The 27693-nt window shown below is 30.3% G+C and overlaps 3 protein-coding genes across 5 annotated transcripts; 1 reads left to right on the top strand and 2 right to left on the bottom strand.

Moving 5' to 3' along the window:
• Nucleotides 1-71: 71 nt before the first annotated feature.
• Nucleotides 72-6348, top strand: LOC100815475 (putative complex I intermediate-associated protein). Of its 2 annotated transcripts, NM_001255410.3 has the most exons (16): nucleotides 72-242; nucleotides 656-901; nucleotides 1026-1187; nucleotides 1308-1358; nucleotides 1817-1951; nucleotides 2151-2174; nucleotides 2321-2432; nucleotides 2942-3067; nucleotides 3168-3217; nucleotides 3942-4100; nucleotides 4181-4276; nucleotides 4359-4474; nucleotides 4568-4691; nucleotides 5206-5319; nucleotides 5486-5566; nucleotides 5928-6348. In NM_001255410.3, the coding sequence occupies exons 1-16, from the start codon at nucleotides 183-185 to the stop codon at nucleotides 6072-6074; spliced, it is 1803 nt and encodes a 600-aa protein (NP_001242339.2). In that variant the 5' UTR covers nucleotides 72-182; the 3' UTR covers nucleotides 6075-6348. The 2 variants fall into 2 exon arrangements, with proteins under 2 accessions (NP_001242339.2, XP_014633861.1); XM_014778375.3 differs by lacking the exon at nucleotides 72-242 and having other exon boundaries at nucleotides 760-901; nucleotides 1042-1187; nucleotides 5928-6294.
• An 8339-nt stretch (nucleotides 6349-14687) lies between these two features.
• On the bottom strand, nucleotides 14688-16647 carry WRKY48 (WRKY transcription factor 48). Of its 2 annotated transcripts, none has more exons than XM_006585112.4 (3): nucleotides 16209-16647; nucleotides 15633-15782; nucleotides 14688-15463 (listed from the first exon to the last, which is right to left on the bottom strand). In XM_006585112.4, the coding sequence occupies exons 1-3, from the start codon at nucleotides 16373-16375 to the stop codon at nucleotides 14992-14994; spliced, it is 789 nt and encodes a 262-aa protein (XP_006585175.1). In that variant the 5' UTR covers nucleotides 16376-16647; the 3' UTR covers nucleotides 14688-14991. The 2 variants fall into 2 exon arrangements, with proteins under 2 accessions (XP_006585175.1, NP_001237221.2); NM_001250292.2 differs by having other exon boundaries at nucleotides 15633-15779; nucleotides 16209-16627.
• Nucleotides 16648-25540: 8893 nt separating this feature from the next.
• Nucleotides 25541-26857, bottom strand: LOC100814945 (uncharacterized). The gene is made up of 3 exons (XM_003531217.4): nucleotides 26642-26857; nucleotides 26373-26519; nucleotides 25541-25900 (listed from the first exon to the last, which is right to left on the bottom strand). The coding sequence occupies exons 1-3, from the start codon at nucleotides 26717-26719 to the stop codon at nucleotides 25616-25618; spliced, it is 510 nt and encodes a 169-aa protein (XP_003531265.1). The 5' UTR covers nucleotides 26720-26857; the 3' UTR covers nucleotides 25541-25615.
• Between the last annotated feature and the right edge of the window lie 836 nt (nucleotides 26858-27693).

Here is a 27693-nt window from a genome sequence, read left to right as displayed (position 1 = left end):
GAGCATAAATTAGAGCGAAAAGAAAGAAGAAGAAAAAAACTATAATAAGCTAAACAAGCGTATTCTAGAGCCACCTGAAATGAACATCATAGTTGCGTTTGTGGTTCATATGAATCCTGCCCTGTAAGTATCATATCATGGCAACCTTAACTTGACAACATATTCCTACGATCAGTTTCCAAATGGAAGCGTTTTACACAACTCTCTCCTCCCCTGCGTCCACGTCTGTTCTCAATTTTCAGGTACCACTCTTAACTCTTAACTGAGTTAACTCTTTGGAAGAAATACAAAGCTCGTTATTTATTATTGTTTGATCACTTTTACACTCAATACTGTGCCAAATTATCTTTAACTCGGAATGTGATGGACTCAACTTGCATGAATTTTCTAAGCCAAGATTAAAGAGGTTATATGATATTATCCTTTTACTCTTATTGTTCAGTGGTACTTATCTGGGAAGTTCATTGAATGTCTTTTCTGAATTTGGTTGAATTCAAAATAAATTTTTGAAATTGAATTCCAACTGATTCTACTTGCTGTTGTTGCTGAAGACGAAACTACCCACTTCGTCGTATCTAGTGAAAGTTTGATACTTCTTAGTCATTGATATCATTTTTGCTTCATCTTGTTGCCCTTCTTTTAATCCATACTGCAGGGCTCTGAATTGCCTAGAAGAAATCTTTGTAAGAAATCTTCACACACTATTTTTGCATCACCTACGCTGCCTAAACCGTTTCTTCAGATTTGTGGTAGACCTCAGACATTGATTTATACGTCAACCCGACTCTCTTCTGGAGCACATAGAGCAACAATATCTGCTGAAGCTGGAAGACAAAATTGGGATTTTGGAAGATTTGTTAAAACACTGTTCTTCTTCAATGGGTTCCCATCTCCTGCTAAGGTAACACTTTATTCAATTTTCAACTAGTATAACTAGAGAGTAATAGGAAGAAAAGAGAGAGAGAGAGAGGTTGGTATGGAATATGGATCAACTAATGAGTATTCTTTGTTTCTGAATTGTGAAGTTCTTTGATTTTCTAGCTGAGAAAATATCTGATCCTTCCCCTAGTGAAGTCATTAACACAATGGGAACTTCTGATATTGTCCTGGTAGCTGGAGCAACTGGTGGTGTTGGTCGAAGGGTGGTTGACATATTACGCAAGAAAGGAATTCCAGTCCGAGTATTGGTACTGTTGTTAACTTACCTTGCTAACAAGATAAAAAAAAGGAAAAAAAAAGCTTTTGTTCTGTTAATTATTGAATTCAGCGCATAACAAACATTACATTTCTGTATCAATTTTTATCAGGTTAGAAATGAAGAGAAAGCAAGGAAGATGTTAGGCTCAGATGTTGATTTGGTGAGTCAATTTAATTTAATGTACTGAAAGACTTTATAAATGATCAAATAAATATGTAGTTTCTTAGTTTGCTACAATTTGCTTTAGGTTCTGAATTTTGCAAAAGTTGGCAGCTTAGATTTCTAGTTATTATTTTGTTGACAATGATGTGTTATTGAACCTAAAATACAAGAATCCAGCAACCATGGAAAATAGATGTTAGTTTGGAGTCTGTGTTTGCATAGGAAGAGATAAACAATTGACTTCTGGCCATTTGAAGTTCTTCGCCAATTTTTGTGTGGACGATTTATTAAAGTTTCAAGATTTGGTGGAAGAAAATGATGTTCATCAATGTAGACTTATCCTGTTATTTGTATTATTTTTTTATTGAGTGATTGCATATAGTGTAATACGTAAAGTCATAGTTTCTTTATCTATTTCTTCCTCTGCTGCTAATTTACTTTTATGTTTAAACTAAGGTCATTGGAGACATTACAAAAGATAGCACTTTGATCCCTGAATACTTTAAAGGCGTGAAGAAAGTGATTAATGCTGCTTCTGTCATTGTTGGTCCTAAGGAAGGAGACACTCCAGACAGATCAAAATACAGCCAAGTATGTCCATTAGCTTTATTAAGACAGCAGAAATTTGATTTTTCTTCTGCAGTAATCCATGCTTATCTATCACTGAGAAATGGGTGTGTTAATGTTGACTTATATCAACCTGTTGTGTAAATTGTTTTAGCTACATGATTCTTTGCTGAAGACTTCATATTTATTTTTCTCTAACAGAATGAAATTATTTATGGTGTAGGGAATTAAGTTCTTTGAGCCAGAGGTAGCTTTCTGATTCTCCTTTTGTTAACATTATCTTCAGAGTCAAATTTGTTCTTGTCAATTTAATTTGGAAGTCCAGTCGGTCTTCAAGCTAATTTGTGAAATTCTTGAAGCTTTTTTTTCTTAGTTATTGGTTGTTTAAAACAGATAAAAGGTGACTCACCAGAAAAGGTAGAGTACATAGGAATGAGAAATTTGATCAAGGCTGTGAAGGACAATCTTGGACTTCGAAGAGGAAAGCTATTATTTGGATTTGAAGGTAGATTACTAGTTGACAAAACAATTGATTGCAATTGATTCAACTTAATTGTCCGATCTATCTTTTTGACATATACTAATATACATGACCAGTGACCACCAAATTTAACTTAGGTACATGACAATAAAAGAAAACTTGTAGAAGCCAAATTGATTTTTATTTTCTTTCTTGGGGGTTGGGTGGTTGTGAGGCACAGTTCATGCATATATAAGGGTATTAGCTAGCTGATGACCTTTCAAAACATGTTCCACCAGGCTAATAGTAGGAAGAAAACTTAAAGGGCGACATACTGGATTGAGCTTTGAACTTAGAACATTATTAAGTTGCACAACTGATTCCAGCAGCCTTCTGAATTAGCAGAAGCTGTCTCTGTTGCATGGATTGTGCTTGCAACATGCTGTAGTGAATATAATTACTGTTGGTTTGTACTTTTTATTGAGAGAACAAGTGATTTTAGTTTTATTGCTGTTTGTCCTGTGAATATAATTTGTTTTCTATTTTCCTTGCAGGCATTAATTACAGGCAGCTTCCTTGGGGTGCTTTAGATGACGTGGTAATGGGTGGAGTTAGTGAAAGCACATTTCAAATTGACCCAAGTGGGGGTGAAAATGGTGGACCAACTGGGGTTTTTAAAGGTATGTGTCAAATTCTTGCAAATGCATGTGACTGCACTTTGAGGTAATTTGTACCCTGTGTTTTACTGCTGGAAATAATACAAATGCATGTCTAGTTCAGGTGTTGTTTCAACAGCAAACAATGGTGGCTTTACAAGTATCAGAACTAAGGTAATGTGCAATTATTTATATTAAATTTTCAATGAGCCAGGCAAATGGCAATGACATACTTTATTCAATACTTGACCACTGTATGAAAATAAAAGGTCACATTTTGATTAATATTGCATGACATAGTCTTTTTTCTAAATCTTGAAAATGACCTCAATGCTCAGTTTATTCTGTTTAATAAAAAAAAATCCTATTCCTAATGTTCTTCTAAATTCTGATGGATGGATATAAACACTGAATTGCGGTGCTGGTTCAATTATAGCTTTAGATAAGTGTTCTGATACTGCCTTCTAATGTGTTTTAAACTGTAAATCACCCTTTAGCTATTTTTTAGTAATTTAATAGTTCAGTGCTTGTAAAGTATATATAATAAAGAACCATTTTGTTTGAAGCAAGGAAAGCATTTATTTATTAGGGCAGTAAGAGATGCCTACACTTTTCCCCTGGGAAGCATTTAACTGGAAGTATGAAATGGAGGAACAGAACATATCAACATATAAAATATTTTGCATTTATTATTTTTTCTAGAACTATATTTTTCCTGTTAGTTGAATTATTAAAGTTAAACTGTATGACTGTCATTATTTTTCAGTTTCTGGTGTTGATATGCCTACAGCTAGCTGTTATTGCTGTGATTAACATATATTGTGATTTCACTTTAACTAGTTACTTAGTGAAACTAAGTTCTTATTTTAAAAGGAGAGTTTTCACAATTGATTTTCAGAATTTCTCAGAGCCTGAAAATCTTTCTGCATATGATGGTTTGGAGTTCCGCCTAAAAGGTGATGGGCGTAGATATAAAATCATTGTTCGCACAAGCAGTGATTGGGACACTCTTGGTTACACTGCAGGCTTTGACACTGAGAAAGGAAAATGGCAATCAGTAGGTATTATCTATTGAAATAGTTGCAGTCTATATTATCTAATAATACCAACTCATGTGTTTTGTTTTTTCTTTCATAGATTCAAGTGCCATTTTCTTCCCTGAGTCCTGTATTTCGAGCAAGAACAGTGTCCAATGCTCCACCATTTGATCCAAGCATTGTTGTATCATTACAGGCATGGCTGTGTTAGCATTTCTTTATCTTCTAGCTTAGAAATTTCACACTTGTTCTTAATGACGTAGCAAAATTCTCTGCAGCTCATGTTCAGCAAGTTTGAGTCTGATGGTAAATTAAATGAAACTTTTGTGGAAGGTCCATTTGAGCTTCCGGTGTCTAGCATACGGGCATATATAAAGGATCCAATAACACCCAGGTATAGCCTTATCTTTGTGGTTGTCTTTCCCCTCCATTTTTTACCCTCATATACTTTAATCTTTTGTTGTACACCTTTTTGTGTCACATTTAGGTTTGTGCATGTGAGCTCAGCAGGAGTTACAAGACCCGAAAGGCCTGGAATCGATCTAAGTAAACAGCCTCCCGCCGTTCGATTAAACAAGGAACTGGATTATATCCTCACATTTAAACTAAAGGTAAAACATGAATATATTCCTCCTTGTTTAAAACATGAATATATTGCTAAATTTTGGTAATTGCTCCTTGTTTAACATGAATATATTGCTAAATTTTAAGGTCTGCAGTTTGCAAAATATTGATATCTATCAAGGTCACTTTGGTCTGCAAAACTAGTTTTCTTGGTTAAGACTTTACTGCAGAATAGACTTTAAATTAGGCTTCAGGTCAGGCCAAGCTTTATAAAGACCAAGGTTGGCTTTTATAAAAAAAACTTCTAGTTACCCATCCCATTTCCACCCGTACCTATAATTTATGTCAACACTCAACGATTGGAGTTTTCCTATAATTTTAGAGTGGCTGTTGACTATGAAATTTTTTCCCTTGTCATTCAAGTTTATAGAAGAGAAGTATACATTCTCATAGTGTCTGAAGGAACCTCCTTATTGCTTACCATAACCTATTTAGTTAAGGAATTGATATTTCCCTGTCACATAATTGTTCATTTGCTAAAAGTGGTTAATGTTGCAACAGGGCGAGGATTTACTTAGAGAAAGTGGCATTCCCTATGCAATCGTGAGGCCTTGTGCATTAACTGAGGAGCCTGCTGGTGCCAATCTTATTTTTGATCAAGGAGATAATATTACGGTATTGTGAAAACAAAAGATGGATACTTTTCTCTGTGCAAGTGCTCTTACTAAACTACCTCTCCTGATATATTTCCGCTTCTTGATTTCTTTTGGCAATTCATGGTAACTATATAGTAGCATTTTGCTCATTTTTCCAAATGCCAATCTAATACAAAACTTAACAGGGTAAAATATCAAGGGAAGAGATTGCTCTTATGTGTGTAGCTGCGCTTGATAGCCCTTACGCATGTGACAAAACATTTGAGGTCAGCCTTTTCTTTTACCATGTTCATATTTTTTTCATAATTTGTTTAGTATTTTTACGTTTTCTAAATGTAATGTGAACTTGTCTTCAACTGGGGACCTCCTTTGTGGAGAGGTAAAGCCTGCTCCATAATCTAGGCTTTGGCCTGAATGGTGATATTAGCCTTTTATTGAATATGCTGTTTCTGCTTGTATTTATGAAATACCCCAACCATAGTGCATATCGGATTTTATATGCGTTAACTGCATGTAATGGTTTAAGATTGAGATAAATTGTTTATCCGTGCTCATGGATCTAGTAATTTGATTGTGGATAGTCTCATTCTATTTGGCAAGCTACATAATCTCTAATATGTATTGCAGGTCAAAAGTGTCATTCCATTTAGCGAGCCATTTACTGTGGATCCAACAAACCCTCCTCCAGAAAAGGACTATGACGTATATTTTAAAAATTTAAAAGAAGGCATTACTGGGAAGGAAGCTCTCCAACAAAATCCTGTTTCTGTTTAGTTCAGCTATGAATGTTGCATATGCGAGTACTTTGAGAGCTGTGCAGTCTTTGATCTAAAGAGATCTAAACTTGACAAATCTGTGATACTAAGTTTTATGATAAAATAGGTTATGTCCTAACAGTATAAAACAGTTTTAAACCAAGTTAGATATGATCTTTACCTTACAATATGCATGTATATTCTGTCTTCAAACAATCAAACATGAGTCCTTTTCCTCATATGTTACAGACTTCTAGCAAATAGGAAAGCAAAGAATTTTTATATTCTTGTAAGAAGATAGAACTATCGTTTCCTTTTTCTTGCAACAGTTTAGGTTTGCATCTCTCTGCTAGACGAGAGGAATGAGAATTACAAGAAGACATGCGTGGAGTTAGACAAGCCTAACTGTATATTTAGTGTGTTTGGAAACACATCAGAAACTATTAAACGTGAATCCCCAACACGCTTTTGCATCACTTTGGATGTGATTTTGCTCTAAATGTGGATTTCAGACGTGGAACCAAACACGCTTATTATTATTATCGTCAAAATCCACACACCACATTTTTTATAGTAACTATTTTTTTTTATCATTCAGAAAAAACAACAAAAACTACAACCTATGAAAGGAGACACTGTTTTGAAAGTAACTTTGTTTTCACACTCTGACGTCTGTATATTATTAAGAATATACGGTTCTTTAGATATATTTGGTATCACTTTTCAAATAATATTAGACAACTAGTTTTTTACTATCACAATCTGATTTGCATTAAACATTGTTTTTTATCACAACAACTAGTTTCTTTTATATACAGATTTGTTTTGTATGTTATCAGAAAAAATGTGTTGAGAGCATGCCATGTGGAGAGGTTGGTGAGTATCCAGTGCTACAGATTGTTCAGGGCTCAGGCACATGGATTGGTTACCGGACCGAGGACAGCTCTCAAACATGTTGTTTGAAATTTTTCTATGTGTTGATGTTCCTTCTTAATTACTTTGATAATCTCCTTTTCCTCAATACCTGTAAGCATTATGGCTCTAGATTATAGTGGAATTTGAATCACTACAAAATAATTTTAAACATCTCTAACGATATTTAGATCACCTCTTTGGGTTTTTTACCAGTCCGTTTCACTTAGAAAGTGTTTTTGTTAGTAAATCATATCTTTTCATGGTCGTCATGTTTCTGTCATTAAAATTATAACTATTTTCTTTTGTTAAGTTGTTTAGTTATTATATAGTTGAAGGAAGAAGGAAAAGCAAGAAGTTATCAGTTTGAATTTCTCTCATTAATAAAAATTAAAAGATTAATAATTAATATTTATGGATAAAAAATTATTATTTATGTTGAAGATACCAGTTAAAGATAGGTTCTCCTACTTTGGATTTTAAGGAGAATTATCAATAGCAACTCCTGAAATTTTATTAAGTTGTTATTTGAATATGCTCAATTCTAATCTATATTTTTTGGACACTGTTTAAGAAATCAAAAATAAAAAAGTCACTATTAAGAAAATAGAACATTAATATAAGAAAAGAAAACACTTATTGTATTAGAAACATAGTGTCATTCAATACTTACTTTTTCACCAAATTCAAATTATTTTAAAATATGTATTTGGTGTTTCTTAATTAGTACTGGCAGCTTACTTGATAGCAGGATCGTATAAATGTAAGAAACACATAGTCTAATACCAACAAAATTTTAAGTATAACGGTAGAATTAATCTCTATAGCAACAATTGTCAATTGATATTCAATTGTTTATTCATATTCATATTCATTTGACATCGTACCGGGAAAAAACACCATTACATAAGATAGTATGTAAGCATGTACGAAACATTAAGAAACCCTTAACAAAAAGATATCTATAACTATTAATAATACATATTTTCTAGACAGTTTTATTCTCTATTAGTTTGTTCTCTTTTTTAACAACTGCCCCACTACTTTTTGGTTAGTTTTTTTTTTCCTTACTTTTTTTAACTTCTACACCTTTTTTATTTATTTAAAATATATAGAGACACTCCGTGTCTCTCTTTCCCTAATTAGATATTATCGGAGTTAAGAAGTTGTTTTTATCCCTTTTTTTTAATATGATATTAGAAAAACGAAGTACTTGATTATATTGAGAATAATTAGATACTTAATTTATTTTTTTATTTCAAAATTTCAAAATATATTATTATTTTAATTAGTTAACTTAATTATTCAACCCAATTAAGATCAGGTTTTGGTTGCTTGATAAAAAAATACCAAACTTAATCCTATCCAATTATATTTCATTGAATTGAGTCTTAAATTAGATTGTACTCAACCCAATCTAAACCATTTACATCCTTAATTTTATCATATTAGAATAATCTCTTTTTTATACGTATATTATGAATAATCTCTATAACCTTCTATTAGAATCTGCGTATATTATTTGTTAAACATTTTTTTTGTTATTCAAAAAAAAAGTTGGGTGTATGAAGATTTAATTATAGAAAGAATAAAAGAGCATTAACATTAGCAAATGCAAATCTACATTTCCCACGTTTATTTTATATTTTTTCTCTCCGATAATTTAGACTACTCTAGCTTGTAAACATTTTACGACGTAGGCACAAAATTCGATGCTCCGCTAGCTATTCCAATATCCAAGTTGTTTGTCTTTAGAAAACATGATTTCCCGATGTTTGGGAAAAGACCCAAACAAAAGTGTTTTTTAGTCATCTTTGATCTTAGTATCTTTCGGAAGTGAAAAGGAAAATTGATTTTAAGAAATTAAAAACATCCTGCTTTAAAAAAACCTTTCTAACCAGATAGAATTTTGGTTATGGATTGGTGAGTCTAAGAAGCTTCGTACTTTTGAAATGTTTTTGGACAAAATGACACACGACCCCATTATGCTAGCACGATAAAGACTATTGTGCCGATATTTTTCTTACTATTTTTTTACAGGATTTTGCTAGTAAATTTAGGCAATCAATAACAAAAATGTTTTCATTTAAAAGTAAAAACCAAGAATGTATTAAAAAATCACAATGGAATGTATTGATAATATTTTTGAAGTAAAGCATTTTTTTTCACACACGCACAAAAAATAAGACTAACGTTTGTCATTTCTATATGAATGCATCGTTACGATGATTTTTTTAAATAGAGAAGAGGAACTAACTGTGTTGACCCAACCCTACTACCTTATATCAACCTCTGGCTATTAGCATCTTAATCAATATCATGAACAACATACATTAGAGATGGCAAAGGGACCCAAAGGTACTATATAGGAATCTCATCTGAAAATAATGGATAAGAAATTGATACACTCTCTCTCTATATATATATTTATATATAAAATTCACACATATACATCACTTTTGGCTAGACAAAAAGAAAAAGAAATACATGTAAATTCCTGTGAATATGATAATACAATCATAGGAAATTTTTGGATTAATTCCATTTGTATTCTAAACAAGAAGCATTGCTGAAAAACCTTCAATTCCCGCTTTTGTTTACATTCACTGTCAGGCACAACATAACACCTGCAAAAAGAATAAGCCATAGAATTTTTCAGTGCAAAATAGGAAAGAAGCAGAGGAACCAATGGAACAGGAGGAAAAGAGAAGCAAGAAGTATGTATCATTGTACACTGAAACAAACTCTGAATCTTTTGCCACGTCTTCGTGATGCATTTTTGCTTCTGAGTCTTTCAAGCATTTCTTGCTCAGTGAATATTCTCCCCGGTGAGCTCAAGAATACCGTGCGTGGAACTGGAGGAGACCACAATCCACTTTGCTCGTAATCGAAATCCAACTCTGACTCATCATAGAACTTCTCTAGCAACCTATCCGACACACACTTTGGAACATGTTGGACATGAATCTTCTGTGGAGATAAGGTCTCATGGGGCACGTTGGTTTTAGCTAGCATTTCACTCTGAGATATAATTATGATTTATGAGTTATGATGCTAAAAGAAAAATTTGAATGATATTGTTGTTGATAACACGCGAATGTGGTGCATGTGAGATATTGAAAATACAGGGTGGGAGTGATGTAGCATTTGAAATGGAGACAAATCTTATGAGGGGCTAATGATGCAGAAAGGTGGGAACTTTGACAAGGACGTGTATGGCTGTATGCAATCATAGATAGGTCGTGATCACCATAATATGAGATTTTGAGATTCTTTTGGTGTTTCAAAGCCAAGTGTTCACTTTGGTATACCCACCTGCATTTAAATATAAGAAAAAAACTAACATAGTTTGTTAAATGTTGAGAGATATAAGATTTGTTGGATACCTAAAAAAGAAAAAAAAGTTCAATGATTTGATGTATTCTGTTAATAAAATATTAATAAACTAACAATTAATATTTGTTTGTTGATAAAAAAATTATATTAATTGAGAGAAATTTTGATTCCTGTTGAAAACCACTAAAAATACATAACGAATTGTATCGAAGAAAGTCCCAAGAAGTAATGGATGAATAAAAACTCAATTTGGCCTGACCCTACTTGCTACTTAGTGGGTTATCCTAAAGCTTTTCTATATCGGTTGGTGGTGAGCACAGAAGCATGTTTAGATGTGAGGCTAATCATTTCTGGGACACCCGTTTGTGCACCTATATTTAATATGCATAAATGTTAGGTATTATGTTAAAATAATATTTGAATTTTTGTGCATGTTCGGCTGAATTCTTTGAGTAATTTATAAACATGAAATTAAGATGGAATTAAGACGACGTGTTTATTTATTGAGCGAATAAAGAATGCACATGGGGTTGAAAATTTGACCAAAAATTCTGACAACTCTAGCCAGCAACTAATCCATATTGTATTCCTTTCTCAGTTTCTCTTATGTTTTTCATCTTTTCTTTTATTATATAAAATATTTAACTATACACGGTTTTCCCTTGGTGGAAGATGTAAAATGGCATGCGAAAAGTTTGATTCGTTTTTCCTTTCTTTTTCTTCCCTTTGTACTTATGTTTATGTGTGTAATACGGGGAGCTAACTCTGCTCTATCTTTTTCCTCTCAGGGTTAAAATGTCAGCTTTTGTTTTCATCTTTTAGGTACAAGGAGGAAATGAACATGAGGTATCAGCATCCTAGAAGTAGAACCTTACACGAAAGGTTAAGAATGTCAATAATGATGCCTCTGAAAGGTTCTGTTTGGAAATTTGGGTTTGGGATTTCCCTCACTTTTTCTCCAAAAATTTCAATGACAAAAGATAAAGAGAAAGGTAGAACGGAATGATGAAATGGCCTTATGTCACTTGAATGGATTTAATATGATTTCCTCTGCACTTTTATATTTTTTGAAAAAGATAAATTTGAGTTAAAATTTTGAAAGGAAGTTTGGATTTTTTATTTTAAAAAAACATAATGTGATGGACTGATGGTTGTCAATCACTGTGTGAAAGAAATTATAAAAAAAAACATCTTAAAAAAGATAGCTAATATTGCAATGAAAATTATAGTATGCTATCCACTTTAAAAAAATGAGCTACCAGCATACTAAGGATAATGTTGGGCCTTCGCAACTAAGTGCATATCTCTATTCATAGAACGGGCTACAATCACATGGGCCTGTCAGGTAAGCAAAATTAGATGACAGTGAGGACTGCATGATAAAGTGAAATTATAATTATTAATTAAAAATTAACACTTAATATTTAATATTTTTTAATTTATTATATGAATACATATTTTTTTCAAATATTAAATATTAATTAAAAATTACTTTAAAAATAGTATATATATGTATATTTTTTAATTAATGATTGCAATTCCGCTCTTTATCTTTTGAAATACAATTATTGTTTTACAGAGTCAAGTCCCATGCAAATTCCATTTTCCTTTGATTGAACGAACTAAGTCTGTACTAGAAAACGTTCTCGAAAGAAAAGAAAAACCATGCAGCTTTTTTAACCAAAGAATATGGAATAATATTAGGGGCATCTCCTGAATCTGATAGTGTTCAAGATTCGAAAGTTTTTAGTCCATGTGAAGTGAAGTTTCCATCTAAGAATAAATAAAATATCAACCAACCGGTATATTTTCTTACGTTGGAAGCTTGTAAAGATTTCTCTTAACAACGTGACAAACTTTTCCCCGTAGATTATTGTATATACCATGTGATGCTGTTAAATGAAACACTAAAACGATGTAATATTTAACGGTTCAATAGTTTTTCTGTTATAAAAAAAAATCTTTAAATTTTTAGAACCACGAGGATTCAAAAAATATGCTTGTGTGTATAAAACATATTAAAATATAAATAAAATGCTTTTTAAAACACACACACATCTAAAATGGGCTGGTTTGAGTGAGCAATCTAAAAAAGAAAACGACATTTTTTAATGTAAAATTTATAAAGTGATTATATATTTTAAGGGAATTTTAATAATGCGTGTTGTAAAGAAAAATCATTTTATAAACACGGAACTGTAGCCCCGAAAAGGCACGTAATTTCTTTTTTTATTATTAATAAAATCATTCGAGTACAATTAATGAATTAGATATTAAAGAATACTTTGCAAAAGCAGCATTTTTAACTGAAAAAAATGCTGATTCAAATGAGTCCTTTGTATTTATTAAAACAAATTAATCTTCTTTATTTCAAAATGCTGAAAGTCATTCCTACTTCTTTTTTTTTATATAAAAAAACAATAATTAATACTTTCAATGCAAATCCATAACTCCATCTTGTTATTTATGATGCCAGATGATAGGCCTTAGCGGCTCTATCTTGATGCATGGGGAAAAAGAAAAAGAAAAAAGATCGACAAGAGATTCTAGAAATTGTTTAATCAGAGAAAATATTTTATGATTTTTTTTGTTTTATTTTATGTTATTTTTTAGAAATTGTTCATTAGGATTGGCCTAGTGTAGAAGATTTGAGATAATACGTTTGAGATCATAAATTTAAATCTTAGTGCAATCATTGTAAAAAAAAACTTCACAAGCATATAAAAAAATAAAATAAAAATATTTCTACTTTTTATTTTCATTGTGTTCTTAAATAAAGCTGCTAGTATTCATTATTTGAAACAATAATCAAAACAAAATATTGATATTAGAGTTTGCCAACATTTTGCTTTTCTTAACTTCTACATCTACATTAAACTCTTTACCTAAAAAAGTAACGACAAAGTTAGGCAGTAAATATAAATAGACACTTAATAACGATTTGAGTATTATGAGACTTTAGAATAATATCGATGGAAAGGTACAAAGTCTTTGGCACCACTTTGAACTGAAACTAGTTATGTTAAGATCCTACGTCATCAAATAAAAAAAGTCAAACTAGTTTTTATAAGACTTGGACAAACTTTCCTTTTTAAACTATTTTTAGAGTTAGTTGAATTAAACTCAGTTTGTTTTTAATGCATGTAAAATTATGATTTGAGAAAAAGGATTATATACTCATCCATTCGCAGCATGTATCATAAATTTATTAATTATTAAAATAATTATTTAAAATAATTTAAATAATAATTTGGGATTGAATATAATAACATGTAAAACTATTTTATATTTAATGTGTAACATTAAACTTTCTTATAATTTATCCAATAATTATACTACACCAGTCACATATATTCATGCAAATTTTACAGTTCAGATTTTCAGTCGTTAATGTTTTTCTTGGTGAATTTTCAGTCGTTAATCTAAGAACTGAACTAATAATAGTTGCTTTAGTTTGAATTTATCTTGAAGTAAATAAGATAATTAAATTAATTTAATGAGATTAATTTGAATTATTAGATTTATTGGCTTGTTTTAATTCAATAAATAGCCCTACACTAAATTAGGAGGAAAAAAAAATACTATAAGGTTATCGAACTTTCTTTTTACTGCAACTTTTATACATGCTTTTTTAAGTATAATTGTTATTATACATTGTCAAAATAAAAAAATTATATTATCAACCAATCTAAAATTATTATCAATTTTTTAAGATAATTATTATAAAAATTAATAAATTATAATTTGTAATTAGATAATATTATAAAATTATTTTACATCGTTAATAAATAACTTATTTTCCCTTTTTACTTATTAACTAATCTCATGAAATTAAATAATGATACAACTTACAAGTGATAATCTTTTTACTTGTCCTTTTTATATTTAAAAATATTAGCTTTAACTCTTTATACATATTATATGTTTGAGGGGGAAGGGGAATAAAAAAGAGTGATACTAATTTTTTAAAATAGTATTATTAAAAAAACTCATAAAAATTAAAGGAGTCAATAATTTGGATGGAGTCAAGTTTAGATTAATTTATAACCTAACTCAATTTAACATAATAGAGTTGGGTTGATTTTATCCTTTTTTTTTCTCTCTAAACAATGGAATTAAACAGAAGCTTAATTGAGTCGGTTGGGATGGAATAATCAAATTGAGTAATTAAACGAGCATTTTGTTGATTCTGAGCATTTAAACGAACTCATTCTATGACTTTTAGTATAAAAAAGAGCTTATGAGTAGTGACTAGTATTTGTGTTGTTAATATCGTTATCAAATTTGTTAATTGTGGCCATTGGTTGGCATTTAATAGTAGTATCGGCGCATTATTAATATGTTGTTCTAGAAACAAGAGATAGGGATAGGAATAGAGGGGGGGTCCAGTAAAATATCTTGTTGTGCAAGCTGTTCAAAGTTACGCTAATTACAACCACTTCCCAACATACACATATTCTCTCACTCCTCCCCCCAAACTTCCATTTATTCTTCTTCATCCCCAACCCTACTTTTCCTATTTTCTCTTTTCCATTTTCTACTCTCAACAAACTAAAATAACATAAATTAATATTTTTAATTTTAAAAAATAATGCTGCTATCTTTTTCTCTTGTGCCGCACGAAGAACGTGTCAAACAGGCACCTCTAGTTTTTCTTCTTTCTTTTTTTTTTGTTGACTTTTTTGCCCTCAACTTGTGGTCCCGCACCACGGCGCGGTGTACCGCCGCCGCTCCGTCAGCAGCCCCTGCCTGAATACCACCGAGCACTCCGGCAGCTCCCCGAGGTCGGCGAAGAGCGACTCGTCCTCCTCCCTCATCGGAATCAGCGCCACGTCAGCGTGGTAGCCCGTGGCCATAATGGGGCTTTCGAGCACCGTGGATGACGTCGTTTCCATCTCCCCCAGCCAGCCCAATTCCTCCGCGGTGGTTATCATGGAGTCGTCCCCGCCCAGGTCCGCGAACTTCTCCTCCGGTTCGGGTTGGACCGGGTCCGGAACCGGTTCAGGCTTCTTGGTGGGCCTGGCGTGGTTTCTAGAAGGTGGCCATGGATGGTTGTGGTCGGAGGAGTAAGTGACGACTAGCATTGTGGGGTCCACGCAGCTCCTTTCCACTTGTTTCCGTGCCGGACAGCCCTTGGAACTGCTACACCTGTAGTACCCTCTGTGTCACAACAACAATCAGATATTAACGAACGAACCAACAAAAACAAACAGTTACTACACTAGTTCCGTTTCTTGTCGTCGCTTATAAATGTTTCACAAATTAACCTTATAGTGACCAAACGTGAATAACAGAATTTTGTTGCAATGCAATGGAATTATATAATTACCTGGGATAAGGGGAACCCTTGATGGGTTTCTGTCCATACTTTCTCCAAGCCCATGAATCCGAGGGTGGGGTGTTGCTCTCTCCTTTTAGCCTACACCCTTCTGTCTCCTTCATTGGGATTTGCACCACCCTTTTCTGTATTGCCCTCCTGCTTATTTCAACATAACCATTTCCGTTCAATATTATTCTCTCAAAATTCCATAGCTATATATATATACACACTAACTAGGTGAGAAGAAGAAAATTGAAGGTGTTGTTAGCTAGAAGTATATATAGAATTTCGCATATCAAGAATTGTCATAGTTCTAGAGAAATCCAAGAGTTTCTTTATACAATTTAGGAGTAAGTTTATACACACTAAAAGAAACAAGAGAAAGATTCGCAATATGAATACCAAATTAAAATTTTAAATTTTGGAGAGTATCATGCAATTTCTCATATCATTAATGTTGTTCCTATAGTGAATTCATTCCTAGTATTAATTAATTTCCTTAATTTGTAATGTTTCAGTTATAAATACAGAAGGTATAATTAGGTATATAGCAAGAAGGACTGATTATAAGGAGTACGTACTAACCTTCTCTTTGATGAAGGGGTGGGGGATGGGACTAAGCCATCGATGTTGAACACAGTGGAAGAAGGAGGGGACTCGGCAATGTTTTCTTGAGCTACATCATGATCAGTGTCTTGATCTTGTTCACTGGTATATGAGTTGCGGTTGTTTTTTCTGAACTTACTATCCATTTCTTGAGATTTGGAGTTGGTAACTGTGCTGAGTGTGATATTGTTGACCCTGGATCCCACCTAGAAGGTGGCGATGGTGATGATATCGTGGCTAATGGAAATAAAAAGGGTTAGCTAGATTACCAGAATACAAGGGAAATTAAGACAATTAAGAAGGAAAAGGAAATTAAAGGGGGAAGGAGGAGAGAGAAAGGGGTGTGCCCCTTTACAAGCTTTCAAATAAAAAGGGTTGGTTTGGTCTTTGTTTATTAGGGGACGTGAGAGCAAATACTTCATCACATCCGAACAAACGCTAATTTATATATGAATATGAATATGTCATTTGAAAGCAACCCCGTGGCTTCTTTAGTCGTTATTTTATGTGAAATTTCCTTAAGGATAAGCTCATTCATTAGTTTAATGGAACTAAGTCTCCCCTTTTTGTCATATCTGAGGCACCCTTTCAAACACAACTTAGTCTACTTTTGCTTACATATATAGTGTACGAACTATTAACTCCTTAATTTTATTTAGAAAAATAGTTAATGAACATTCATATTCTTATGCTATTTAACACCTAGATTGATAGAAATGGATAGAACTATAGAAAAGAGAAAAATGTATTAAATTACTATAATTAATATGTACTACCATGTGATGAGAAGAGAAAAATAAGAAGAAAAAAAAAAGTATTGATAAGGCGTTTATAATAGAGAGTGATTTATGTATTACTAATTATTTAATTAGTTGGGTTGTAATGGATGGAATGGTGCATCATCTTCATATAAATTATGTAACAAAAATGATAATTGGAAAATAAAAGATTAATTCAATAATTAAAAAAGAGTGAAAGAAGAAAGAATGAGAGAGATGTTGCATGTTCAAAAAAAAAAATAAAGATGATAATTGAAGCGTTTTACGTCGACACTAGTTAAAAAACAAGGTGAAAAAAAAAAAAAAGGTATAAGTTCTGTACTCCAAGTGCATAGGCTAGCTATATATTAAAACTAAGATCTTAAAAAAAACTACAAAAAAAATTATTCGTTTTTAAATATTATATTTAAAATTTTTGAAAATTTTGGTTTCTCATTTGAGATTAAAATCATATACTTTTTTTTAATAATTTTTAGGGTTTTTTTTTCAAAAAAATTTAGGGATTTAAATATAAAGATTTTTTTTTATAAAGATTTAAATTTTAAAAAAAGTATCATATTTTTATGGGTAAAAATTATACTTAAACTATATAGAAATTATTAAAGGTGCCAAACTTTTCACCAAACCTTTCATATAGAATTGGCTTTCTTTTCCAATGAAATAGCCTACTTTGAAATTGTTCTCGCGTTAAGCTTCTTTAAGCCAAAACAGCAACAAGAACCTTTTCCGTGGTACAGGAAATAATAATTAAATTAATTATATTATGCATTGCATTATCATTAGTTAACCCGTAGTTGGTTTGTACGATAAATGCCCAATTTCTCACTAACACCATGTTTGGCACAACACGCAGAGAAATAAGATGGGTGAGAATAAGAAAGAAAGAAAGGAAAAAAGATAAATACAAAACAAAACAAATAGGGTGAATTTTGAGGTTTTTTTTTATTTGAGGGATATGAGAGTGAAACTGAGAAGAGAAAATATTAAAATTTCTTCTCACCTTATTTTGGTTTACTATGAAAAACTAGGAGAGTAGTACGATCATATATAATGAGATAATTGTTCTAAGAATAAATAAACAAGTTTGAATACCACTATTTAAAATTGATTGTCAAACCTTGAAAATCAATTCTCAAAAAAGATTTTTTTTCTCTAAACTGAAAATAATTTATTTTAGCCTAACCTCAATTGATTATGTTGGATGCCAATGAGCAATCATCACAAATAAGGGAAAATAATTTATTATAATAGGCTCACAAATGATTACTAGTGATAGTTTTATTGTAAGACTCTCTAAAGCCTAAAAAATATTGATTTCTCGATCACACAAGAGAATCGATTTATGAGGGCATAGAACATACAGAGAGGGAGAGGCATATATACATACAATTTCAAAGAGAAAAAGAGGAAACAAATCATGGAAGAAGAATAGGGGGATTAATATAATGATCATTTACTCTCACCTGTATGTGGAGTTTTAGATTAGTTTCATAGGACGAGAAAAACAAATAAGAGATTTTTTAGCAATTGACAAATAAATACTTGTTCATGACCAAGAGGTACAATGAAAGGGTTAAGTTGGATACTCACTTGATAACCTACTATCTCTCTCCTCAAGTCTCACATTTTTCACCTCATCATTTCTCCCTTTCTAATTGGCATAGATAACTTTTGCTATAGGGCCACCAACTTTTAAATTTTTTTCACTAATATTTTTTTCCTTACCAAACAAGCTCAATTTCATACTTTTTCTCTATTTTTTATGCTTATTCTCAATTTCCATTGTGCAAAAGTGTAAGAGAGTTAATTTTATTACATCATAGATGTTTACTCCAATATGACTACTTTTAAAAGACATTTGATACTTGATAGGCAGGAAATTTTTAGTTTCCTATAAATCTAAATTCGAGAATATTAATTAGTTTCCTATATTATATATGCAATTTGAATAAAAATATTCTTAAAAAATATTGATTTCCAAGAATGTTTTTGGTTCATGTTATTTTCCTAAAATTGTTCACATGAAAAATGCCGAAATCTAATTTTTCTAAGCTAGGAAGAAAATTTTAACAATATGAAAATATTACAATATCTTTATTTGCTCACTTAATATAATTTTTTTATTAAATATTTCCTTTTGTTCTTCACAAGACACTACTTAGAAGGAATTGATGATCTTTTTTATGAGGCATTTAACAATTTCTATGAATCATTTAGTTTTTTTCATTAGTTATGCCCTTGTTAATTATTCTTAGTATTTGTGCATTTTATTAATAGTGTCATAGTAGTGAATAAGTTGACGTTTGATTTAAGTATTTTTTCCGTTTTCATTTTCAAATAAAGCAAAAAAATATGAATGAAAATATATTTTCTTAAAATTTAGAAAACAATATTTTTAGTCTTTTTTAAAGAAGTAAAATTGGGATAACACTTTAGAGTACTTTCTTCTCAATACATGTTTTATAAATCTTGAAAATAAAAATTCTTTGAAAAATAAAAATAAAAAATGAAAATAAAAAATCACTTAATACTATTAGAAAACAATATTTTCAATCACCCATAACAAGTTAATGATTATTAATAAGGATAAAATTGATACTACCTACATTATTAACATTTTTTTAAAAAAACTCAATAAAATCAACTGAATTAACTATTTTTATTGCTTTGTATGATTATATCCAAAATATCTTATATTAAAGATAGGAAGGAGTAATAAATAATTAAATATAAATAAAAATATACTTAAATATGTTTTTTTTTCTCTCAAATTAAGATCACTTTTATTTTTAGTCCACCAAACTTAAATTTGTTTTCTCTAGTTATTAGATTTTAAAAATTATTTTTTAATCCTCTTAATTTATAGTATTGAAATAAAATTCATACAACATTTTTAAAATATAAAAATATGTAGATGATAATTATAATTTATAAAAAGTTGAAGTATTTTTTATTTATTTTTGTCATTATGTATTTGTAAAAATATATTTTTTATAAAATTATGATAATTTTTTTGCCTCACTAATTAAAGAATTTTTTTTGGATATTCAGTCAAAGAAAAAGAAATTTTTTGGATCAGCACCGATAATAAACACACTTGCACATAATTTGAGAAACTTCACGAAAATTTCTTTTTAGATTTCATCTCCTTTGTTAAATATTCTTTTCCTCTGAACTAGTGCAAATCATTTTTTATGCCGAGTAAATTAAATAAAATTACATGAAAACTATATATATTGGTGTTTTTTTATATATTTTTTGGCTACATTTTTTTTTTACATCTATTGGTGTTGTTTTTTTAATACATTGTCTTTCTGATCTCCATTTTGATAAAAGGTGCATAAAGGAAAATTAAATTACTACATATAGAGCTAATTAGTTAAAGCTATAATGAATGGGTTGTATGTACGATTAGATCCTCCATAAAATGGATATTCTTAGTTTAAATTAGGAATGAAAATAGGTAGAGTTTAGATAGGATTCGATAGCACCTGTCTTTGTAATTGTGTCATAAAAACAAACAAATATTCGTATCCAATATTCCTATACCTAAGTGGTATTTATATAACATATTCACACACCACTCACACTTTTTACTTATATATAAAATTAATAAATTAATAAAAAATATTAATTAGAAAAATGACTACAAGTAAATTAAAAAAAATTATTTTTAAGTAACCTAAATATAACATTAAAAATATTCACACATAATATTTCTTTTATATATATATAAAAGAAATAATTATCTAATTCATCAAAACTAATATAATATAAGTAGTTAGATTAGTTAATTTATCATAAATTTTAATTTTCTTTCAAAACTATCCATAATATTAAATGGTTTAAGAGATGATTATTTTTCAAAGATAATTTTTTAACCAATAAATATATATAGTTTTGTTGATATATAACTAAATAAGTGCACTCATTTTCATGGAGAAATGAATGCACACATATCATTGATAGACCTCATAATTATCTAGGGGTAAGAATAAAATTTAGTAATATTAGTTTTTTTCCTAAATGCAATAAAGTAATCTTATGTTTTGTATAATTAGGATGAAAAAATATTGTATTTTATTTCTTACATATATATAATCGGAGGTATTATTATAAATAAAAAAATATAACATTAATTTTTCTAAACTTAAGTCATAAATAAACCTTACAAATATAATGATCTAACATTATAAAAATAAGTCATTAAATAGATGTAAATCTACACTATTAATTAAAGCACCAAACATCACAAAATATCATTCACAATTTAAAGTCAATCTTAAAAAAATTTGTCAATAAGTTTATACATTTATACATAAAAATAATTAATAATTCAATATTCTTAAATAAAGTATAACAAATTTAATATGAAGTATGTTGAATTAAAATTTACTATTCTATGTTAAACGGTTATTATTTACTTAACTAACATATTTTAATACATTAATATTTAATATATATGATATATATGTACAAGATAGGATAAATTGATATTATAATATCTGTACTCAACAAAAATTTACGAATAAATATCCACTTCTATCTTTAGTCTCAATTAACAGATAACTACCTTTTTATTTATAAATACTTTTAAGAATACCCATATAATCTAGGTTCATAGTTGAGATTCACCTTTTCAGTTTTTATTTTGTAAATATATAACTAATTAATCATTTGTTAATTAATAGGATATGGGGGAAAAGGAAGCAAAACAACAAAATTGAGCTAAACAACGGTCACCACCCCAAAATTGTTTAATATACCTTTAAATATTGATGATTATATGATCACATTTATTTGGATCTATATTCTAGAGAATGGGTGCGTAGCTATCGAAAAGTTTAAGTAACATTTTCATTTTTGTCATGACGACGTACGTATCATTTAATATTCAGATCCCATTAGTTTTGACCAAGTCACTTATGGCTGGATCTGTCTCTCTCTAATGTGAAAGGGAATGGAAGTGCCTATAGGCCAATATGTTACATAAAAAATATCAAAGACCAGAAAACAAATCAATTTTCTAAGGTGCCTAAAAGCGTGAAGCAATGCAACAACTAGTTTTATTATTTTATATTATTGTTCATTTATTATCTCCAGCAACCCAAATTTTATATTGTGAAGCTCGCTCAATCCATTTTTCTTTTCTACATTTTGTCAGAAAAACAATAACTATATCAATCTACAAATGAATCGGGGCAAAAACAATGTATTTGATAGGTTTCTTCTTACCCAAATTTTGACTTCCTTTCCTTACGGCATTAGTGATGCACATTATTCTCCACCTTAAATTTCTTTCTTATTATATAGTACCTTCTCTGGATTACATATTTTCGCTTTTGTTTATTTTACAAAAGATTGTGAAAGAATCCAAATCTTCTTTCCAAAATAATCGAAGGCCTGCCTATGACTCATAATTAATAGATGTTTAATAGTTTCTATTTATACAACAATTATCCTTAAATTCATGTAAATTTCTAAATTTCATTTTTGTTGTTGTTGATCGTTCAGCATTACTACAGTACATTATTTTGCCCCGTCAAATTGCTCATCATGATGTCACCGCCACCTTTTAAGAAACAAAAATTTCTTCATTTCTTCGTTTCAATTTTCAAACGTTTCCCTTAATTAATTATATGACAGAGATTTGTAAGTTTCATTTCTTACAACAAAAAGAGTACCATTCACTTGAATAAATAGTATATCTAATTACACTTGCAAGTAAGTTTTTTTTTATACCATAATTAACTTAAAAATCACACTTATTATGATTTCTGATTGGTAGATGGTGTAAACAAATTATGCTAACAATTCATAAATATTAAACTCTCTATATTACATGTATAAAAAAATGTGTTAAATCCAAAATTTTAACTGCATTTTTTTTATTGAATTTAATTAACCCTCTCTTTGTACGGGATAATTTTTTATAAATGTGTAAACAATGAAATTCTAATATTAACTGGATATAATTTCCCACTTATACCGCATTTTCATGGATCAACCATTTTGGTTATTAACACCTTTATATCTTCATTTATCAAATTAATTTAATTAATATTTAAATATGGATGAGTAAGTATTTGCTACCTTTATAAATAAATTACTGGCTGAACTAGATGGGGGATTAAAACATTTCACTTCCACACGCCGAACATTTTTCATTTTTGTCCTTTTCCTGATGTAAACTTTGACAAAAGGTTGCTTGATTGTTTTGTTTCCTTGGGAAAATTATTTCCTTTTTCTTTTTATTGAAGCATGCATAAATTAATTAATAGTAAATGATATCCTCAATCCTCCAAGTGTGTATTGTTCAACTTTTCAAAGAATAATGCCAATTTGATGATCCCCATGCTCACTGGCGTTGTACCAAACCAATGGAATGTAACTCACATGCCTTGTAGAATCATGATGCATGTAACCTGTGTAAGTCGCATTAAATTTGAAGATTTTCCCATCAGGATTATTAATTCCTTTGATTTCAGTTTTTCCATAAACACGATAACGTGGATATAAGTAGTTTTTTTTTTTTTTTTGAATCTAACCTCACAACCCTGTCAAAGAAAATTCAAATCAAAATTTTAAAATTGAATTATTCTATGTTAAATTACTACAGTCTACAGTATAATTTTTTACTCGTTTACCAATATTATAAGAAACATGTATTTTAGTGACAGGAGTTTAGTGATGATAAATATAAAATTTATAATAACAATATAGTAGCTGAAATAATAATATGAACATATACTCTTAAAAAATACTAATGAGTATATAATTTTATAATATCATTCACTCCCGTCAACGGATGTATGCAGTCGTAAAGGATGTCTTGCTCAAGACTCTCTCTCTCTCTCTGAGAAATAATTTTAGGAAAAGGCAAAATTGGAACCCAAGACTTATACAAAAAAATGTCTAAGGCTCCAAGCTTTGTCGTCCCAACATGGCAACATGTACATGCAGGTAGTTAAATACAAAATTATTGGCACCCCTACAAGTCTTACACCAAAAAAGACTTATACCTCTCGGCCCAAATACAACCAGAGAATATAGGAAGTATGAGCAGTCTCATAGACCTAAACAACATGTGTGGGAAATGGAAATGGCCAACATGTGTGTAAAACACATGATTTCGTTATTCAAATAACCATAACTAATAAATAATTAAATTATAAGTGGTTATTATAATCACAATCATAATTAATTTTATATAATGGATTATAATTGGGTAAAACTGTTTATTAATTTTAAAAATCGATTATAAATATATAACTAGTTATATATAAAATCAGTCATATAGTCAATTATGAATAAATAACTGGTTATATACACAATTATTTAACAAAATATCATCCAACTTATTATTTACTATGTATCGTTACAAGTAACTAATCTTATTACTCATTAATATGAGCACCCCTACCGAGTGTAACATGAGAAATGGAAGGATAACTATAAATGTGAATTAGAAGATGTTTGGATTAGATCCAATTTTCTCAGGATTAATTTCATTTCTACCATCTAAGTCAAAACAATAAATAATTCTTTCTATTTTTCAACTTTTTACTATAATTTTGTGGTCATAATCAATATTTTGGTAGCTATCCAAACATACTATTAGAGATTGAATTTGCAGATGAGATGACCGACGGAAGATAAAAAATTTCAGCTAAAAGAAAAAGGTTTCAAAATCTTGCTCTCTTGCCTACTAATTACATGCCAATGTTAGTGAGAAAGTAAAGTTATCCCGTGGGTCTCAATAAAAAGAACTCTTTCCCTCCTTATACCGTACATAAACCAAATGAAAAGATTTGGGTTCTCTACTTAGTAAAGTTCATTTGACATTTCACATGTGAAAATGGTTCTTGTTAAGGATGTAGAGACTTATTTTCGATATAAAAGAAACCAATAAAAGAGGGGGGAAAAGAAAAGAAAAGACAACTCTCATAATCACCAAATAGTCACCATAAAATTGATTCTTTTGTCCTTGAATTTCGTTAAAATTTGAGCAATAGATTCAAGACCCAACATTCTTGATTTTCGGAAGTTAGACTGGGGATTAAGGTAACTCTGTTTGCAGATTCGAGAGCATGAATTGCATAATAACTGTTTTTGGGTAATATCTCATTTGTAACCCTTTTTGAGACTTATTGGTATCTTTATTTGAACATTGTAGAATTATTTTTTGGTTTGAACGACTTTTGATTTTTACCTTTGTATTGTTAATTTTTCTTGTATATTCGTGTTCTTTTGTCTCTAGCTATTTGTTTGTTGTTGCTATTTCCAAATTCTTATAAATTGGAAGGAATTTATTTTTTACTTGCGTATTGTGCTATTGTATTTATGCTTTTGTCTTGTTATTTTCCCTATTTAATATCTCTCCTACATCACTCCATTCTATTTCTTTCATCCCAAAAAAACAATTTTAACTAAACATGTTATTTCTCTAATCCCCTCGCACTTTATATATGAAGGAAAATTTTAGTCTAAAATCTGGTATCAACTAGTTTGCCGATAAAAAATAAAAAAAAGAAGATTAACGTGAAATTGGTATTAACTAGTTTGAGATACACAGGATGTTGAACAAATTAAAGTACTTAAAAAAAGTCACGAATCACAGCATTTGTCAAACATCTGCGAGTCCTTTTCACCACTCTGCTTTCCAATTGCTTTTAGAAGCACTTCAGTGATATCTCTTACATCCAGCGTTTGGTCCTCAGCCACAGCAATGGCTTCCAGAAAAAAACCATTTTCACATGAAACTCTCGCTTGCTGAACATCCAGGCACATCTCATCAAATGCCTTTAATATAGCCACCAGATTGTCACCTCCTTTCTCACATGTGACCCTCACCATAAAAGTTCCTGCCCCTACCTTCTCTATTTTCACATCCTGTTTCATTTTAATTGGAACATTAAATATTAAAAAAATAATTAATAATCAATATCATGTTAACTAGCATAAACATAAAGATCTTGTGTTAACAAGCTATATTATCAAAATAGTCCATATAAATAGAGAGGACTCTCACCCTATAAGCTGACTTTTGGAAATGAATTAATCAAACTCAAACTGAAATTCTAAAATAGCTCAAGGTGAGTTAAACAGTATGATATAATTAAAATAACGCATATAAGTAGAAACAATTTTTTCACCTTGTAAGTTAACTTTGGTATTCAATCAGACTCAAATCCAAATTCTAAATAAGCTAATGAGGCAAGTATTGTCCCTCCACTTGTATATCATATCACTAGTCAACTTGGGATCTCTAACATGTTACTTATGATAAAGATATTTTCCTTTCTATATATTGGCCTTGTTTTTAATGTGTGCCTTTGAGGAAAGGTTAAGAGAATAAGCATACCTTGCTCTCTTTGACATGGTTCAATAGCCTAACGCACTCTCTTCTGGTGGCTAATAGGTTTTCATACTGTCTTTTGACAGTTTCCAGTGCGAGCTTTAGCTTGTATAAGCGTAGAACGGTACTCTTGGCAAGGGAGGTTCTCTTGGCCTTCAAAACAAAAAACAGAAACAACTTCAGTGCATCAAAAATGGTTATTATAATTTTGAAATCATGAGAAAGAAATTGAGGAAGAAGGGTTGTAAATAGATGGAGTTAGACAGCATTATTACAGAGTTTGAGTAGGTAAGGACTCGGAGAATGTGAAGTTTTCTGCGCAGCGAAATTCTTTTCTGCACCCTGCAAGCCATCTCCTCTGTATACCAGGCTTCTTTTTTTTTATAACTTCATCTTCCTCTTTAGTGAATGTGAATGATATATATTGTGATTTGTGAGTACTTAACTCAGGCAGGGTATTTATAGGTGGTGAATGGAGTGATGTGTCTTGGATTCTTGCCATTTTCGAATCGATAAAAATAGCTCATTGCTACTTTGATAAAAAAAAAATCCAAATTTAAATTTGGATAAAGACTAGCTGACACCTCCACACCTATTACACGTAGGGACATGGGAAAAAAAAGCCACTGACGAGACTGAATGATAAAAAATGAAGAGAGACAAAGAGACATAAGTCACATAACATTGGTATAAAAACTAAATTTTGTTTTGAAATAAATCTATTGTAATAAAATTATTTTAATTATAAATAATTAATGGAAGATATAGTTTTCATTGAAAAATATAAAAAAGAGCTAAGAACATAAAAAATTAAGCAAGGTTTATAATGATTTATAGTTTTATACACTTCCTCTTTTTGAAATGGTTAGTCATAAATTTCCCATTTACAAGTAATGAGGGGATGATCTCTAACAAATGAAAATTCATAAAGTGTGACAAAGTGACCATTATATTAAATCCTTTAAACACATGTTAAGAGTTTGGTTGTTAATTATGTGAATAGAACAATATTATATTAATAGTATTTTTATTATGTGTCTTTTTTTATTTGGCTTATCTCGTTTTATTTTATTATACAACCGATCGAAATTAATGGGTTATTGAAAGTGTATGTTTTCATGCATAGTAAAATGAATATTCATGGATTGTGACATCCGTTCTCGGTATATATGTACCTACATTGTAAATGAAAAAAGCAAACCCAAGGCCAAGTACACACTACTTTATTTCTCATTTCTCAATGTGCTATCACCACAACCACAACACAGCACAGTTAGTGAAAGGGATTGATAGGAATCACAGAAACTGAACAAGGGAGAGCATAAAA

The sequence above is a fragment of the Glycine max genome, chromosome 8, assembly GCF_000004515.6.
Source record: "Glycine max cultivar Williams 82 chromosome 8, Glycine_max_v4.0, whole genome shotgun sequence".
NCBI classification, from domain to species: domain Eukaryota; kingdom Viridiplantae; phylum Streptophyta; class Magnoliopsida; order Fabales; family Fabaceae; genus Glycine; species Glycine max.
Note: the sequence above shows the minus strand (reverse complement) of the source record. Positions and strands in the feature narration are given on the sequence as shown.